Source organism: Ovis aries, chromosome 3 (genome assembly GCF_016772045.2).
Source record: "Ovis aries strain OAR_USU_Benz2616 breed Rambouillet chromosome 3, ARS-UI_Ramb_v3.0, whole genome shotgun sequence".
Taxonomy (NCBI): Eukaryota; Metazoa; Chordata; class Mammalia; order Artiodactyla; family Bovidae; genus Ovis; species Ovis aries.
The window spans coordinates 171,264,641-171,282,403 of NC_056056.1; the positions used below are offsets into that span (position 1 = coordinate 171,264,641).

General features: G+C 45.0%; 1 protein-coding gene and 1 long non-coding RNA gene across 2 annotated transcripts in view; one reads left to right on the plus strand and one right to left on the minus strand.

The window, feature by feature from the left end:
* Positions 1–3,207: 3,207 nt before the first annotated feature.
* On the minus strand, positions 3,208–10,773 carry LOC132659464 (uncharacterized). The gene is made up of 2 exons (XR_009599966.1): positions 10,500–10,773; positions 3,208–5,994 (listed from the first exon to the last, which is right to left on the minus strand). It is a non-coding gene; the product is annotated as an uncharacterized LOC132659464 (long non-coding RNA).
* Positions 10,774–11,282: 509 nt separating this feature from the next.
* Positions 11,283–17,763, plus strand: part of DRAM1 (DNA damage regulated autophagy modulator 1) — a 47,835-nt gene continuing 41,354 nt past the window's right edge. The window contains exon 1 of the mRNA XM_004006670.5: positions 11,283–11,637. Within this exon, the coding sequence (XP_004006719.1) occupies positions 11,507–11,637 (131 nt within the window). The 5' untranslated portion in view covers positions 11,283–11,506. The remainder of the gene's footprint in view (positions 11,638–17,763) is intronic.

The window sequence follows — 17,763 nt, forward strand, 5'->3', positions numbered from 1 at the left end:
CCTACCAACCTTGGGAGTTCATCTTTCAGTGTCATATCTTTTTGCCTTTTCATACTGTTCATGGTGTTCTCAGGGCAAGAATACTGAAGTGGTTTACCATTCCCTTCTCCAGTGGACCACGTTTTGTTAGAACCCTCCACCATGACCCGACCATCTTGGGTGGCCCACATGGCATGGTTTATAGTTTCATTGAGTTCAACAAGGCTGTGGTCCATGTGATCAGTTTGACTAGTTTTCTGTGATTGTGGTTTTCATTCTGTCTGCCTTCTGATGGATGAGGATAAGAGGCTTATAGAAGCAGTGTCTCTTAGGAGTTGTTAATGTCCTGATGGTATACGACTGTATAAAGACCAGGTTCTCGGTAACAGTATTAAACTAGTACCAAGCATTCACTGGTACACATTTTTTCAAAAACATTTATCAACCATTTATTTTGTACTGGTATGTATTGTAAGCCCTGATCTTTTTTTTTTTTTTTTCTTTTTTGTGATGCAAGAGCTTGACTCTTTTTTTTTTTTTTTTGCCTGTTGCCACTCAGCATGCAGGATCTTCATTCCCCAATCAGGAGTTGAACCCATGCCCCTACAGTGGAAGTGCAGAGTCTTAACCACTGGATTGCCAGGGAAGTCCCCTTACTTAAGATTTGGTCACCAAGGCATCATCCAAGGATCACCATCTCAGATAAACATATTACCAGCCACACACTAGATAAAGAGCCACGTTTCTTTGTTTTAGAAATCTTGATTGACTTCAATAACTGACCATGTGGACTATTTGTTTGTTTGTTTTTTTTCTCTTCCCTTGATTTAAATTCCTGCTCTGTGCTATCTTTGCAACTTTTCCATAATCAAAAATTATTCCAAAATATTTATTAAAATTGCAGGAATCTGTCCCACCCCAATAAAAGCAGAACCCAGGCTCATTTGTGCCCTCTCTCTCTGTCACAGGTGTGCTTCTGACCTCACAGGTGTGCTGACTTCACAGGTGTTCTGACTTCTCTCTCTGACTTCACAGGTGTGCTCTATGATTTCCAGGTCTTATAAGTAATAACCCCTTATCTTTTCAAAATTTCCTGATGGCTATTGCTAAAGGGCATCTTGTACTCAAAATAACCACACAGGATGGTCCAGCCACATTGGTTATTGATACAGGCTGAGACCAGCCCCAAACCTAGTGCTGGAGATACAAATATAGGGAGGTTTCATTTCTGCCCATAGAATTTTGAGTCTAGTGGGTAGACCGAGATGTTACATCGTGAAGTATATAATAGAAGTAGCCCAGATGCTTCCAGATGCAGACGAGCAGCACAGAGGGAAGACTTCCTGAAGAAGATCATTGTGAGGTGAATGGATTCAGCAAGTATTTATTAAGCACCTCTGTCAAAGCACTGTTCCAAACCTGGGAGCAGAGCAGTGAACGAAGCAGAAAGAATACCCCTTCTAGCTATTCTAGGAGAATATATAAAAGAATGTTTTCCAGAGGAACAATTTAAATAAAACGAACAATATATCTTCAAAGGTTAATTATGTATTGATAAAAGTGAGTAAGCTTAGGCACCAGAAAAATCTGGCTCACTGTGTAACGTTTCCTGCCTTTGTGTACAGAGGTGACTTCTCTCCAAACCTGGGAACAGGGCTCAGAATCTATTCACAGTTCAGGGATCCCTGCCATAATAAACACAGACACACACACACGCACGCACGCACACACACATACTGTGGATCACTCAAATGGTGATAACCCCAGTGGTAACATCCCCATTATGAAAATGTCTCTTTTCTAGAGCAGGAATATAAGAGAGAGATTCTACTTAGCCCCTACCTCTGAGAGCATATTTTGAGTTCTTCTGTATCATAAAAGGGACATTGGAAGTTATGTACGGTGCTTCTTAAAGAGATGGTAGACATTAGTATGAATATGAGTTGAACCATAAAGAAGGCTGAGCACCGAAAAATTATTGTGATGCTGGAGAAGACTTTTGAGAGTCCCTTGAATAGCAAGAAGATCAAATCAGCCAATCCTAAAGGAAATCAACCCTGAATATTCACTGGAAGAACTGTTGCTAAAGCTGAAGCTCTAATAATTTGGCCACGTGATGTGAAGAACTGACTCATTGGCAAAGATCTTGATACTGGGAAAGATTAAGGGCAGGACGATAAGGGGGAGACAGAGGATGAGATGGTTCGGTGACATCACCCATTCGATGGACATGAGTTTGAGCAAACTCTGGGAGACAGTGAAGGACAGGGAAGCCTGGTGTACTGCAGTCCATGGGGTCACAATGAGTTGGATACCGCTTAGAGACTGAACAACCACCACCTTTTCTTCAGATAAATTTCCTTGACTGTTTCAGAGACTCTTGGAAGGGACTGTTTCAGAGACTCTTGGAAGGAGAAGGGTGGTGATATTCTCTTGGGTGGGATGATCCCTGAGGCCCTCCCATTCATTGAAAAATATGCTATTTTGATTTTGAATGTATTGAATTATAATCATCTTTTACTCACTTTAGCTCTCCTATGTTTGTTGTCCATAGCAATGTTTGTTAACCTCTGCCTGACTTTCTCTGGGAATCTAGAGACACCATGTGAATAGTTCAGATGAGTTAAAGAAGGTGGGAGAGTCAACTTATATGTATATATTGAAAAGTGGGCTTCCCAGGTGGCACAAGTGCTAACGATCCTGCTTGTCAATGCAAGAGATGTGGGTTCGATACCTGGGTTGGGAACATCCGCTGGAGAAGGAAATGGCAACCCACTCTAGCATTCTTGCCAGGAGAATCCCATGGACAGAGGAGCCTGGTGGGCTACAGTCCATGGAGTCACAGAATCAAACACAACTGAGCATGCACACACACATACATTGAGAGATGTGAGCTGCTACAACAGATAAACCCAGAAATCTCAAAGGCTTTAGTTTCTCATTTATGTAGACCCAAACCAGTGTTTCTGAATGCTTGGGCACTGGCGTTTGGATGGAGTTCTTTGCCTCACAGAGCTGTTCAGGGATCCAGGTTGGCAGTCTCTGTTCATACAAGTGACTTCCAAGGTCACCATGGGCACTGGTATCCAGCCAGCCAAAAGGCAAAGAAAGTGAAAGAGGCATACCCCCTCTTTCACCAGGAAGTGACTCACCACCTCGATCCGCAAGAACTAGGAAATAAAGTTCCTGCCTAAGGAACTTCTTCCCAACAAACACCAGACAACAGAAAAAAAGCAGGAATCTTTTATTCTGTTTTTTTTTTTTTAAACTTTTAATTTTATATTGGAGTACCACTGATTAACAATGCTGTGATAGTTTCAAGAGACTCAGCCATACAGATGTATGTATCCATTCTTCCCCAAACTCTCCTCCTATCTGGACTGCCACGTGACATTGCACAGAATCCCCTGAGCTATACAGTAGGACCTTGTTGGTTATCCATTTTAAATGTAGCAATGTGTACATGTCCATCCCAAACTCCCTAACTATCCCTCCCCACCACCCTTCCCCCCTGGCAACAATGAATTCATTCTCTAAATTTGTGAGTTTGTTTCTGTTTTGTCAATAAATTCATTTGTACCAATTCCTTTTAGAGGACTCCTTCATTCTAGGTGAACATCTAGGCATACTGTATATTCTCTACTTCTACAATACAATTGAGAAAAGTAGCATGATTGTCAAAAGGTGACTAATGAAGTATGATATTTTAAATATGAAGTCTTATTGAATTTTGGTAAATATTTTACTGCAACTCTGAAAAAAATTTATTTTCAGTTGTTCTGGTCTTTGCTCTGGCACACACCTTGTTGCGTGCAGGCCTTCTCTCATTGCAGCGAGGGCGGATTACTCTAATTGCCAGGGCTTCTCACTGTTGTGGCTTTTGTTGCCGAGCACAGGCTCAAGGCGTATGGACTCAGCAGTTGTGGATCACAGGCTCTAGAGTGTGGGTTCAGTAGTTCATAGAACCCATGTTCCCTGCCTTGGCAGATGGATTCTTATCCACTGTACCACCAGGGAAGTCTGCAACTTCAAAAATTATTTTGGACTATCTGCAGATCTATAGAAAAGTTGCAAAGATAGCACAGAGAATTCCCACATACCCTTGACCCAGTTTTTCCTAATATTAACATGCACCATGGTACATTTATCAAAACTAAGAAATTAACATTGGCACATTAATATTAGCTAAGCTATAGGCTTGATTCTGGTTTCACTAGTTTTTTCACCGTCTTTTTTCTGTTCCAGGATCCAATGTGGGATACCGTATTACGTTTAGATATCATGTTTCCTTTGTTCCTCTAGTCTGTGACAGTTTCTCAGTGTTTCCTTGTTTTTCATGACTTTGACACTTTTCAAAGTAGCAATCAGGTATTTTACAGAGTGGCCTTCAATTAGGGTTTGTCTTGTATTCTCATGATTCGATGAAGCTGGGAGGAGGTAAGAGGCTTTTGGGAAAATACCACAGAGGTGAAACACTTTCTCATCACATCAGGATATCTTATTATATCAATATATAGAATATGTTATTATTATATCAATCTGTGGGCCTTCCCTGATGGCTCAGCAGATAAAGAATCCACTTGCAATGCAAGAGAAGCAGGAGACCTGGGTTCAGATCCCTGGGTCGGGAAGATCCATTGGAGGAGGAAATGGTAACACACTCCAGTATTCTTGCCAAAACAAATCCCATGGACAAAGGAGCCTGGCAGCAGTCCAAAGGGTTGCAAAGAATCACACGAAACTAAGTGACTGAGCATGAACACACACACATATTAATCTGTAGAATATAGAACATCAGTTTACTACTGGTGATGTTAACTTTGATAATCTAATCAAGGTCATGTTAAGATTTCTCTCTGTAAAGACACCTTATTAATCTTTCCATACCGTCATCTTCAGAAGTCAGTAAGTTCAGTCCATATTCATGGAGCGGGGACACTGCAGCTTTTAGAAGAGAGAAATAATTGAGGCTTTTCAGTTCAGTTCAGTTCACTTTAGTTCAGTCACTCTGTCGTGTCCAACTCTTTGCGACCCCATGGACTGCAGCACACCAGGCCCCCCTCTCCATCACCAACTCCCAGAGTTTACTCAAACTCATGTCCGTCGAGTTGGTGATGCCATCCAACCATCTCATCCTCTGTCATCCCCTTCTCCTGCCTTCAATCTTTCCCAGCATCAGGGTCTTTTCAAATGAATCAGTTCTTTGCATCAGGTGGCCAAAGTACTGGAGTTTTAGCTTTAGCATCAGTCCTTCCAATGAACACCCAGGACTGATCTCCTTTAGGATGGACTGGTTGGATTTCCTTGCTGTCCAAGGGACTCTCAGGAGTCTTCTCCAACACCACAGTTCAAAAGCATCAATTCTTCAGCACTCAGCTTTCTTTACAGTCCAACTCTCACATTCATACATGACCACTGGAAAAACCATAGCTTTGACTAGATGGATCTTTGTTGGAAAAGTAATGTCTCTGCTGGCTTCCCTGGTGGCTCAGAGGTTAAAGCATCTGCCTCCAATGTGGAAGACCTGGCTTCATTCCCTGGGTCGGGAAGATCCCCTGGAGAAGGAAATGGTAACCCACTCCAGTATTCTTGCCTGGAGAATCCCATGGATGGAGGAGCCTGGTAGGCTACAGTCCATGGGGTCGCAAAAGAGTTGGACACGACTGAGAGACTTCACTTCACTTCACTTCTAGGTTGGTCAGAGCTTTTCTTCCAAGGAGCAAGCATCTTTGAATTTCAAGGCTGCAGTCACCATCTGCAGTGATTTTGGAGCCCCCCAAAATAAAGTCTGCCACTGTTTCCACTGTCTCCCCATCTATTTGCCATGAAGTGATGGGACCAGATGCCATAATCTTAGTTTTCTGAATGCTGAGTTTTAAGACAACTTTTTTACTCTCTTCTGTCACTTTCATCAAGAGGCTCTTTAGTTCTTCTTCGCTCTCTGCCATAAAGGTGGTGTCATCCGCATATCTGAGGTTATTGATATTTCTCCTAGCAATCTTGCTTCCAGCTTGCCTGTGAATAAAAACATAGAGATTAAATAAAGAATGTTGAGGGAAATGGAATTAGCGATGCTAATTTTCGTACTCTCTTTTCTGATAATTAAAGAGCTGCGTAATGACAAATGACCAAGATATTGAACTGTGAATTCTAAAAAGCTGCTTTTGCAAAGAAAGAAAAAAAAGAGAAAGACAAGGATCTAATGCAATGCCTCAACTGCTGCTTATAAAAACACTGGACTCGGAAATTCAGACAACTGAAAAATCTGAGGAAATATAAAACCATCTTAAAAGCATCAGATTTAACCAAAGAATAAGGAGTTACTGGGACAAGACCTCCAAAAAGAATAGAAATCCAGAGGTGTGGGCCCAGCTCTGGGACTGTATTTGGTCAGGGGCATCTACCCTGAGTAAGTGCCACTGAAATTTTAGGCTTTCAACTACCTTCTAAGTAAGGAATTTAAGCATTAGAGACCAGGGTTGTGGGACCAAAGAAAGGGTGAGCAAGAAATAACCAGCCCCCAGGATGTCCCAGGTGGTCCAGTGGCTAAGACTCTATGTTCCCAACACAGGGGGCCTGGGTTTGATCCCTGGTCAGGGAACTGGATCCCTCATGCCACAGCTATGATCTGCTGCAGCCAAATAAAGAAATGTTAAAAAAAATACAGAGATGGAGGTGGTATATGATGAAACTACAATAGGTTATTAAAGCAATGAAATTGGTACTACAGTTTCAAGTAATTTAGAATGTTAACATGGATTTTTAAAATGTTTGTATTGTCCTTTGACAGAGCAATCCCATGCATGGAAATTTACCTAAAGTGGATAGAAAAGCAGAAACCTGAAATGTTTGTAGAATGTCATTTGAATGTCATTTAAATGCTATCTGGATGAGCATAGTTTATTTCACTGCCCCCAGTATTTAATTTGGGGCATGAAATAAACTATAGCTCATTAATTCAGTGGACAAACACCAAGTAAAACTGGTAACTCAAAGACTGTAACAACATGGAACAGATGTTTCATACATAAAATAATCAAACTACACACTTGTAACTACAGTTTGATTTTAACTATTCCTATTTAAAAGAACAAAATAGAAGCTAGGAAATTGAGAAAGTTGACTTATTGCCAGGGAATTATGAATGCTTCTCAATTGTTTATGTTATTATACATTGTGTAAGTTTTTCAAAATGCATAAGTATATCCATACAAAAGTTTAAAAATAAGATAACTGTGTATATCTTAAGGGTTTCCTTCTGTAATTCTGGAGTTTGGGGAATTAGAATGGTGAGGCAGTTCCTCACAATGGTTAGGGTTACAGTGTTTTGAGTCAGATAAACCTGAATTCAAATTCTGCACTTCTATTCAATAACTTAATGGCCTTGAATTTTAGTTTCCTCATCCATACAAAGAGGATGATACTTGAGCCTTGATATGAGGTTTGTTTAGATCAGAATAACACTGCCTGTCAGTAAATGATGGTCATCAAGGAAGAATGACTTCATCCTCAAAAGGACAGCCCACTGAGATCCTTACTTTGAGACAGAATGACTTCCTTTGACAGAAAGAATCAAATCCAGGGGAGAAGCAAAACATTTATTATACATCTTAAAGGTAGATAATAAGAAGTTTATTGATATATACATCTCATAAGTGCGTGGGAGAAACTCAAATATGAGTAACGAAGGGAGAGCTAGGACTTGGGTGTATACAGCATCTTAACAAAGAAACAATAAGTTTGTACAGAAATGACAGGACAAAGGAACATGTTTGTAGGCTTCCAAGGGCAGGAAACTGTGGAAATGTATCATATTGGGGGAAGTGAGTGGGGTGAGGCTTGTTTGCAGATTCCTCTGGTGTCATCTCTGGGCTAAGAAACTAGAACTCTCTTCAACAAAGGAAACTTATATTCTGCCTTTAGACAGAAAGGGGCTTCCGAGGTGGCACAGTGATAAAGAATCTGCCTGCCAATGGAGGAGATGCAACGGATGCAGGTTTGATCCCTACGTCAGAAAGATCCCCCAGAGTAGGAAACGGCAGCCCACGCCAGTATTCTTGCCTGAAAAATCCCATGGAGAGAGGAGCATGGCGGGCTAGTCCACAGGGTCACAAGGAGTCGGACACAACTGAGAGCAGAAGAGAAGGGTTAAAACAGAAAGGAAGAGGGTAGAGAGAACTTTTTCTGCTTTTGCTCCTTCTTAATCGGATTCAGCTCAAACCAATATGTTAAAGAGACATATTTGGGGGTGACATATTCTGGTTTCCTTCACCAGTAAGGATGTTTTTCAGTATTTTTGCATTTCTTATCATATAAACTTTACCATTCTAAGGAGTGGGTGTCATAAGATTTATGGCATCAAAAGCTTTTGGAAGGGAAAGCAGCCCTGGGTTCCTTAGGACTGGTAGACACCATATGTATACGCATACAGTTATACTTATGAATCCATTTTAAATATATACATGTGTACATACTTCTGTTAAGCAACAAAATTCTTAATACCTTTATAGTCAGACAACTCCTGTATGTTTGGATTAAAAGTGGTTAGCCGGGGGAAAGGGATGGTTAGGGAGTCTGGGATGGACATGTACACACTGCTATATTTAAAAGGGATAACCAACAAGGACCTACTGTGTAGCACAGGGAACTCTGCTGGATGGAAGGGTAGTTTGCGGGAGAATGGATAGATGCATATATATGGTTGAGTCCCTTTGCTGTCCACCTGAAACTATCACAACACTGTTAATCAGCTATACTCCAAAGTAAAAAGTTTAATAAAAACAAACAAACAAACAAAAAGTGATTAGCCAATTGATTGTTTAAGGGACTTAAGGAACGGAGAGATAAAATGATCAGGTGAATTCCATTTGATGTCATAATTCCCCTGCCTCAGGGAGGGTTTTTAAAATCAGATCAGTTGTAGATTGGGCTTCCCTGGTAGCTCAGACAGTTAAGAATCCATCTGCAATGTGGGAGACCTGGGTTCGCCCCCTGGGTTGGGAAGATCCCTTGATCCCTGGGTTGGGAAGATCCCTTGGAGGAAGACATGACGACCCACTCCAGTATTCTTGCCTCGAGAAGCCCCACGGACAGAGAAGCATGGTGGGTTACAGTCCATGGGGCTGAAAAGAGTCGGACATAACTGAGCAACTAAGCACAGCACAGCACAGCATGTTTGCAGAGTAGAAGAGAAACAGGAGGTGACAGGGAAGGGAAGGAAGGCCAGGGAAGAGAGTGGGTTTTCAGAACAGAGAAACCTAAGTAGAGACCTACAACGGGTCACTAAGGATGCCAGCTTTTGTAATATTTTCTTAAAAAGAAGTTTAATTAGAAGCTTCTGCTTTATTGGATTTGTGGTCACTCCTCCCACAGCCTCAATGATCTCCTGAAATACAAGTCTGTCCATATTCCTACTCCCCTCACTGCTGCTGCTGCTGCTGCTGCTAAGTCGTGTCAGTCGTGTCCAACTCTGTGCGACCCCATAGACGGCAGCCCACCAGGCTCCCCCGTGCCTGGGATTCTCCAGGCAAGAACACTGGAGTGGGTTGCCATTTCTTTCTCCAATGCATGAAAGTGAAAAGTGAAAGTGAAGTCGCTCAGTCGTGTCCAACTCTTCGTGACCCCGTGGACTGCAGTCCACCAGGCTCCTCTGTCCATGGGATTTTCCAGGCAAGAGTACTGGAGTGGGGTGCCATCGCCTACTCCAACTCCCCTCACTACCAAAACCAAAACCAGACAAATAAGTTTCTTAGTAGGGTTCAGGTGCTGCAGCCTCTTTTCTCACCTCTCCATTGTCCACCTTACAGTAGTGTGTTTTCTTGTCTGTCTGTATTTTAACGGCTCATTTATTTATTTGGTAGTTCTGCTTCCCAGGTGGCACAGTGGTAAAGAATCGCCTGCCAATGCAAGAGAGGTAGATTCGATCCCTGAGGAAGATCCCAGGAAGAGGAAACGACAACCTCCTCCAGTAGTTTTGCCTGGAAAATTCCATGGAGAGGAGTCTGACGGGCTACAGTCCAAAGGGCTGAAAAGAGAGATGACTGAAGGACTAAGCACACACACTGCACGTGAAATCTCAATTCCCCCACCAGGGATTGAACCCAGTGACTTCTGCAGTGGAAGAGTGTAGTTCTAACCACTGGATTACCATGGAGTTCCTCTTGCATGCTTTTCCAGTTCCAGAAAACCAGGTAGTTCGCAATCTATGTATTTTCTTCTGCCCTCTCCTTGAATTACAAATGTTAGTCTCCCCTTTCTTTGTGTGAAGAGCAATCGTTTAAAAACTGTAATAACTGTCAGGGAAAAGTTCTCAACTCTATGCATATCATTGTTTTAAAAAGATTATATTTGTTTGATATTCCATACAATGTATTTTATTTTGATATGTCAGTCGCCTAAACCCCATGAAACTATTTAAATCTTTGTATCTTGTCCCCTAGCAAAGTGTGACACTCAAGAAATGTTTATGTGGCTTAAAGGAACCCACGTTTGGTTACCAGTGACCCCGTGACGTCACATACCTTGGGCTCGGAATTCCTGAGCCGTATCTCAAAATCACCGTGCTTGCAAGTGCCTCCGGAGCACAAATCCCTTTCGCAGGGTTTGAAATGTACCAAGTCACTATTTACCAGTCTTACGACATAGCTCCAAGCCTGGGCTAACCCTGATCCGTGAGAGAAACAGAAACTTAATTTCTAGGAAAGAAAAGCCCGCCTGGGGGTGGGAGGGACGAGGGAAGCAGAACTGTGGGCGTCACAGGCTCTGCCAGAGCTCAGTCCGGCCCCCCCACCCTCTCTCCCGCAACCCCCAGCCCCCACACGCCCCGGGTTTCCAGGTGGACGGCACCCACGTGGGTGCCACATCCATGTCCCATGGCCTGGAGAACGCCACCCAACCGTTCTGCCCGGAGCCGTGCAGCCGGGCGGGACGCGGTAGATGTCACCACGCGGCGGTCACGCTCTCCTTGGCGACGCGCGGGCGGCGGGACCACGCAGAGGAAGCCGTCGGGGTTCGAGCCCCGGTACCCCGGAAACCCCGAGGGGAGAAGGAGGGGCGGGGAAGAGTCGATCCTTTTCTCCGGAGTTGCGCAAGGGGCAGGACGGCGCGGGTAGACTGGGACCGCCTGCGCGGGCATCCCCGCCGCGTCCCGCGCCGGGAGGCCGAACCAAAAGCGAAAGGAGCCGGGTCCCCCGCAGCCCCGGCGTCGCGTCCGCGGGGAGGTCGCCGCGCGCCGGGCAAGTCGGCGAGGGCCGCCGCTTTGTGACTTCACTGGTTTCGCAACAAGCCCGGGCCGCCCGCGCCCCACCCACCCCCGGCCGCCGCCTCGCCGCCAGCTGCCTCGCTCCGCTCTCCGCGCCTCCCCGCCCTCCGGAGCCCCGCCGTCGCGGAGCCTCGGCTCAGCCCGGCCGCCCGCGGCTGTTCACCGCACGTGCGCCGCCCCCGCCTCCCGGCGGCGCGGAGCAGCCCGGCCGCCAGCCCCGCGGCCCGGCCCCGTAGAGCGCAGCGCCCTCCCGGCGGTGGCGGCGCGATGCTGTGCTTTCTCCGGGGAATGGCCTTCGTCCCCTTCCTGCTGGTGACCTGGTCGTCCGCTGCCTTCATCATCTCCTACGTGGTCGCCGTGCTTTCCGGGCACGTCAACCCCTTTCTCCCCTACATCAGGTGAGGAGCCGGCGGAGTGAGGCTGGACGCGGGGCACCGCGCGGGAAGCGCTGCTGATGAGCAGGGGACGTGTTCAGACCCCACTGGGCGTCCTGCCGGAAGATCGGGTACCCACGTATAGAAGAGGGTGCCCCCGGTGGTCCCGGGATGGACTGGGAGACGGGGCGTGGGAGCTGAGCAGTTCCGATTTTACCCCGACACTGAACAGAGTGGCATCCTGAGAGGCTCAGGATAGACAGAACTAGCAGACTGGGTACCGGGCAAACGCCTCTTGGGCGGTGTTGAGACCAGAGTGGGTCCTGATAGATGGCACTTGCTGAGTGTGTAAGAGGTAGTCGCCCAAGTCGCGTCCGACTCTTTGTGACCCTACAGACTTTAGCCCGCCTGGCTCCTCTGTCCATGGGATTCTCCAGGCAAGAATACTGGAGTGGGTTGCCATTCCCTTCTCCAGAGGATATTCCTGACCCAGGAATGGAACCTGCATCTCCCAGGTAGAATCTTTACCGTCTGAGCTACCAGGGAAGCCCTATGCTAAAGCAGCTCCTGGATTTCACTTCCTCTTCCCAAAATCCTCGAGAAGCGGCTGTCTGGCTCCTCTTTCTTGCGAGAAAACTAAGTTTGAGCAGATGTTGAAATACCATCAGTGTGACACTGATGTCACAGCTGGGAAATTGGAAGCAGAACTCACACCCAGATTAATCTCTATGCCAGAAGCACCATCGTGCTACCCTTGGGTCTTTGAGAGCGGCTCTCAGTTCTTTTGTATGGAGCTGCCCAAGATCCCTTGGTCTTCAGATTGTCAATGATTGGTGACATCTCAGGTGTTGTTGCCATACAGTTTCATTTTTCATGAGTTTTTGCCTCTACTTATTTTGGGGGGTGGGGGCACACTGCTGGGATCTTAATTCCCTCACCAGGGATTGACTCGTGCCCCAAAATTAGAAGTCACAGTCTGAACCACTGGACCACAGGGGAAGTTTGGCCTCTACCTTTATTGAGAGTCACTTTATCAGTGCCCAGGACACATGTCTGGATTTCCTGTGGCTCCCAGCTCTGTGCCTTGTCCGTGTTAATGGCATTCCTTAAACGTCAGAAAGATCCATCCTTATCCTAGTGGTGTATCCATCCTGTCTTACCCCTCTGGATCTGTACTGATTGTTGAGGGGTTTAGAAAATTGGTGAGACCTAGGGTTACTGCTTAATTATTGTAGGGATTGTAGAGATTACAGAAATTGCAGGGCCTCTTCCTCTTGCAGCAATGCCCTATATAGTCTTTTTAGTAGGCAACGAAGGGGAAATGAAGGTGGAGCAGGTGGGGACTAGAGTTTAAAGCTGCAAGGAAGCAAGCACAGAAGGATGCACAGAAGCCAGTCTGGAGAACAGTGGGTTTGCCGACGCAAGATGACTTTCCCATCAGGCCTGCTGCCCCTGCAGAAACCTCAGCTTGGTTTCTCCTCGATAGTCTCTGTTTTCATTGTCTCGCTTTTCTTGATTCTGAAGTGGGATAGATCCTTTTAGACTGGTGTAAAAAGAAAGAGTTCTCTCCTGTAATGCTTTTTATTGAGAAAGTAGTAGCTTTGTTTGTCACCAGTTTGAAGGTCGGGGCAGATAATAAAAGTGAAAGTCGCTTAGTCGTTTCTAAATCTTTGTGACCCCATGGACTATACAGTCCATGGAATTCTCCAGGCCAGAATACTGGAGTGGGTAGCCTCTCTTCTCCAGGGAGTCTTCCCAATCCCAGGATCGAACCCAGGTCTCCTGCACTGCAGGCAGATTCTTTACCAGCTGAGCCACAAGAGAAGCCCAAAAATACTGGAGTGGGTAGCCTATCCCTTCTCCAGCGGATCTTCCTGACCCAGGAATCGAACCAGGGTTTTGTGTATTGCAGGTGGATTCTTTACAACTGAGCTATCAGGGAAGCTGGGGCAGATAGTATTCGGTATGAATTGGGTAGGTGATTGGACTTCCCTGGTGGCTCAGATGGTAAAGAATTGTCTGTCTACAATGCGAGAGACCTGAGTTCGACCCCTGGTTCGGGAAGATTACCTGGAGAAGGAAATGGCAACCCACTCCAGTACTCTTGCCTAGAAAATCCCATGGACGGAGGAGCCTGGTGCAGGCTACAGTCCATGGGGTCACAAAGAGGTGGACACGACTGAGCGACTTCACTCTCACTTTCACTTGGGTAGATGATCAGAGGCAGCATTTGAGTCTTTGTAGGGGTTTCTGAGGGCTCCCCGGGTGGATCAGTGGTAAAGAATTCACCTGCCAATGCAGGAGATGCAGGAGACATGGGTTCAATCCCTGGGTTGGGCAGATCCCCTGGAGAAGGAAGTGGCCGCCCACTCCAGTATTCTTGCCTGGAAATCCCATAGACAAAGGAGCCTGGCGGGCTACAGTCCATGGCATTGCAAAGAGTCAGACATGACTGAGCAACTGAGCATATGAGCACAAGAGTCTGATATGGTAGTGATTACTACCACGTCCAGGTGAGATATTAGATGTGCAGAAAAGGGGAAATAGCTGACAGGACCAACCTGTTGTGAGATGCTCAAATCATAGACGTTCCAAGGAAGAAATTTTAAATTTAGCAAGGAAAGAAAACTTCCAGGAGAAAGCAGAATTATAGAAGAAAAAGGTACAAGATTGTTCTCTTGTTGCCTGGAGCCTTCAGCCTACAAGCACGTGATTGCTTGCCTAAGTGTGCCTGGGGCCTTTAGGATGTTTGCTCTTTGTGCCTACAGGAGTGGCTAGAGCACTGGATTACCTCTGCCCCTCCTAGAAAACCTAAGTCTTTGAGGCCAGGGCAAGGGCAAGATTAGAAGGGCAAGGACAAGATGGGATTAATTCCAAATTTATCTGGTTGGCCTAGACCTTAGGTGGTAAAGAAGTCACCTACCAATGCAGGAGACACAGGAGACGAGGGTTCGATCCCTGGGTTGGGAAGATCCCCTGAAGAAGGAAATGGCAGCCCACTCCAGTATTTTTGCCTGGAAAATCCCATGGACAGAGGAGCCTGGCAGGCTGCAGTCTATGGGGTCGCAGACTGAGCCTGCACAGCAACTTAACTGTCTAGCTCATCTCTGCCCTCAAAGAAGCCTCCAGTTCTTCCTTACCCTCATTCCCTCCATTTTCCTCCAGCCTCCTTGGCCTCCTGCCTGGATCTTGAGCATGTTAGGCACACATCTTCCTTTAAGGAAGGAAGGCACACATCTTCCTTTGCACTGGCTGTCGTCTATCAGAATGCTCTACCTCCAGATTATCACAGGCTTTCGTCCTTATCTCCTTTGTTCGAATGTTACCTTCTAACAAATGATATGATTTGCTTATTTAGTATGTTGATCCTGTAAGATCCATGAAGGCTCCTGATATTTGTTGAGTTTTCTTGATATTTCTTGGGTGTTTATCTGTGAGGCTTGTTTCTCTTTCCTCCAGGGTGGGGCAGAGCCCTTTAGGGAAGGCTTGATAGGCCCTTGGTGGTGGGTCACTGATTTGGACATATTTAGGGTGAGCACCCAATACTTTGGCCACTTGAGGCAAAGAGCCAACTAATTGGAAAAGACCCTGATGCTGGGAAAGATTGAGGGCAGGAGAAGAAGGGGACAACAGAGGACGAGTGTTATGCCCAAGTCGCGAAATCTCCCAATGACCACCAGGGAGCCAATATCCGAAGCAAAAGCAAGAGAGTTTTTATTAACAAGCTCGAGCTGGGGCTTCCACCGTTTTACCGACACAGCAGCTATAGGGAGGAGCCCCGGGTTTTGGATTACATTGCTTATATAGGGAGTGTTCATGAAAAAAAATTTCTAGGTAGGGGGACGTCTGATTGGTCACTTTATTTCGAAGGGTTATGTGTTGGTTTTTGATTGGTCCCTATTAAGTAGGTAGACCACAAGTTCCTGAACGCTAAGTCAGGAGATTCTGGTCTGGGGTCCGATTGGCTCGTGGGTGGTGGGGTGGGGTGAGGTCAGGGGATTTCCAAAGGCTCTTTTCCCGGAACCTTACAAAATAGAGTTTTTCTATTAACAAAATGGAGTAGTTTAGGTTCTTCAATAGCATCACAGACTCAATGAAGGTGACTTTGAGCAAACTCCAGGAGATAGTGAAGGACAGGGAAGCCTGGCATGCTGCCGTCCATGGGGTCGTAAAGAGTTGGACACAATTTAGGAACTGAACGACGACCCTTTGATGTGAAGTCATTGTTCAGTCAATCTGATCTGATGTTTTTAAGCAACACTGAACATTGTAAATAAAAGCCATTGCATTTTACAATTTTACTTATCTTCCAGTTTTATTGAGATACAGTTAACATACAGTGGTGAATAAGCTTAAGGTGTAGAGTATCATGATTTAACTTGTGTACATCATGAAATGATCATCACAATAATTTTAGTGACTACCTATCATCTCATATAGATAGAAAATAAAAGAAAAAATATTTTTTTCCATGTGATGAAAACCCTTAAGATTTACTCTCAACATACAGCAGTGTTCATTATATTACTCATGTTGTACTTTACTTCCCTAGCACTTCCTTGTCTTATAGCTGGAAGTGTGTGCCTTTTGGCTTGTTGTTGTTCAATCGCTCAGTAGTGTCTGACTCTTTGCAACCCCATGGACTGCAGCACACCAGGCTTCCCTTTTGGCTACCTTCATGTTATTCCTCCCCGCAGCCCCACCTCTGGAAACTTCAGATCTAATGTTTGTTTTGAAGTGTAATTGACCTATAACAGTTCCTTAGTTCCTGGTGTGCAACATAGCAATCTCTGTACATTACGAAACGATCATCGCTAGCCATTGCATTTTAATGTTAGTTGTTTACTTTTGGCTATGGTGGGTCTTTGTTACTGCCCTGGCTTTTCTCTGGTTGAGTTGAGCAGGGACTACTTTTCATTGCAGTGTGTGGGCTTCTCCGTGCAGTGGCTTCTTCTGTTGAGGAGCACAGGTTCTAGGGCATGCTGATTTTAGTAGTTTGCAGCACATGGGCTCGATAGTTGGAGTTCCTGGCTCAGTAGTTGTGCACGGGCTTTGTTGCTCCGCAGCAGGTGGTATCTTCCCAGATCAGGGATCAAACCCTAGTCTCCTTCATTGGCAGGCAGATTCTTTACCACTGAGCCACCGGGGAAGCCCTAGCCAATGCATTTTAAATAAGATCCAGAACTGTGGAAGGACTTCTTTCCAGTAAAATAATCAAATTCAGCTTTCTTATCAGACATTTTCTGATAACATTGTTATTCTTCAGTATATTGGACAAATGGAAATATACTCCAACTCATGAATGGAACAAAAATTAAAATCTACTGGATTGGCAGAAACCCAAATGTTTGATAACATTCTACTGTCGAGATTCTGGGACAACAGGCTCCTGTACATCGCTGGTGGGAATGTAAAATGATTCAGTCTCTGTGGAAGGACTTAAGCACTAGTTATCAAAATGACACAAATACAATATCTATAGTATTAATAACGGCTTTTAATAACAAAGGGTTGGAAACAACACAAATGTCCCTCAGTAGAGGACTGGCTAAGTATGATTTACCTAAGAATACCTCAAACATAAGCTCTCTACACATAGAATGCGCTCTTTAAAATTTCCATTACATTGTTACATGGAAAAAAGCAAGACTTAGAACCAAATAGCTACCATGGTAAAGATGGTGAGGGAGAAATAATATACATTTGTATTAGCTTGCATGAAGAAACTAATAAAAGTGGTGTATCTATGTAGGATTGAAGGAGGTGGTCATGACCACATGGTCATTGAGACCTTAGCAGATGGAAATAAAAGGGAAGCAATAAGACTTGCCTTGCCATACTTAAAAAAAAAAATGAATGTTTTAATTTTAAGATAACTGTCATTTTACATCCAGTTATAAAAAATATTAAAGATCCCATGTGTCTTTTTAAATTGGAGGATAGTTGCTTACTATATTGTGTTAGTTTCTGCATACAGTAATGTGAGTCAGCCATAAGTATACATGTATACCTTCCCTCATGAGCCTCCCTCCCATTCACACCCCGTACCCCCTCGATGGATGTAAGTCTGAGTGACCTCCAGGAGTTGGTGATGGACAGGGAGGCCTGGCGTGCTGCGATTCATGAGGTTGCAAAGAGAGACTGAGCGAC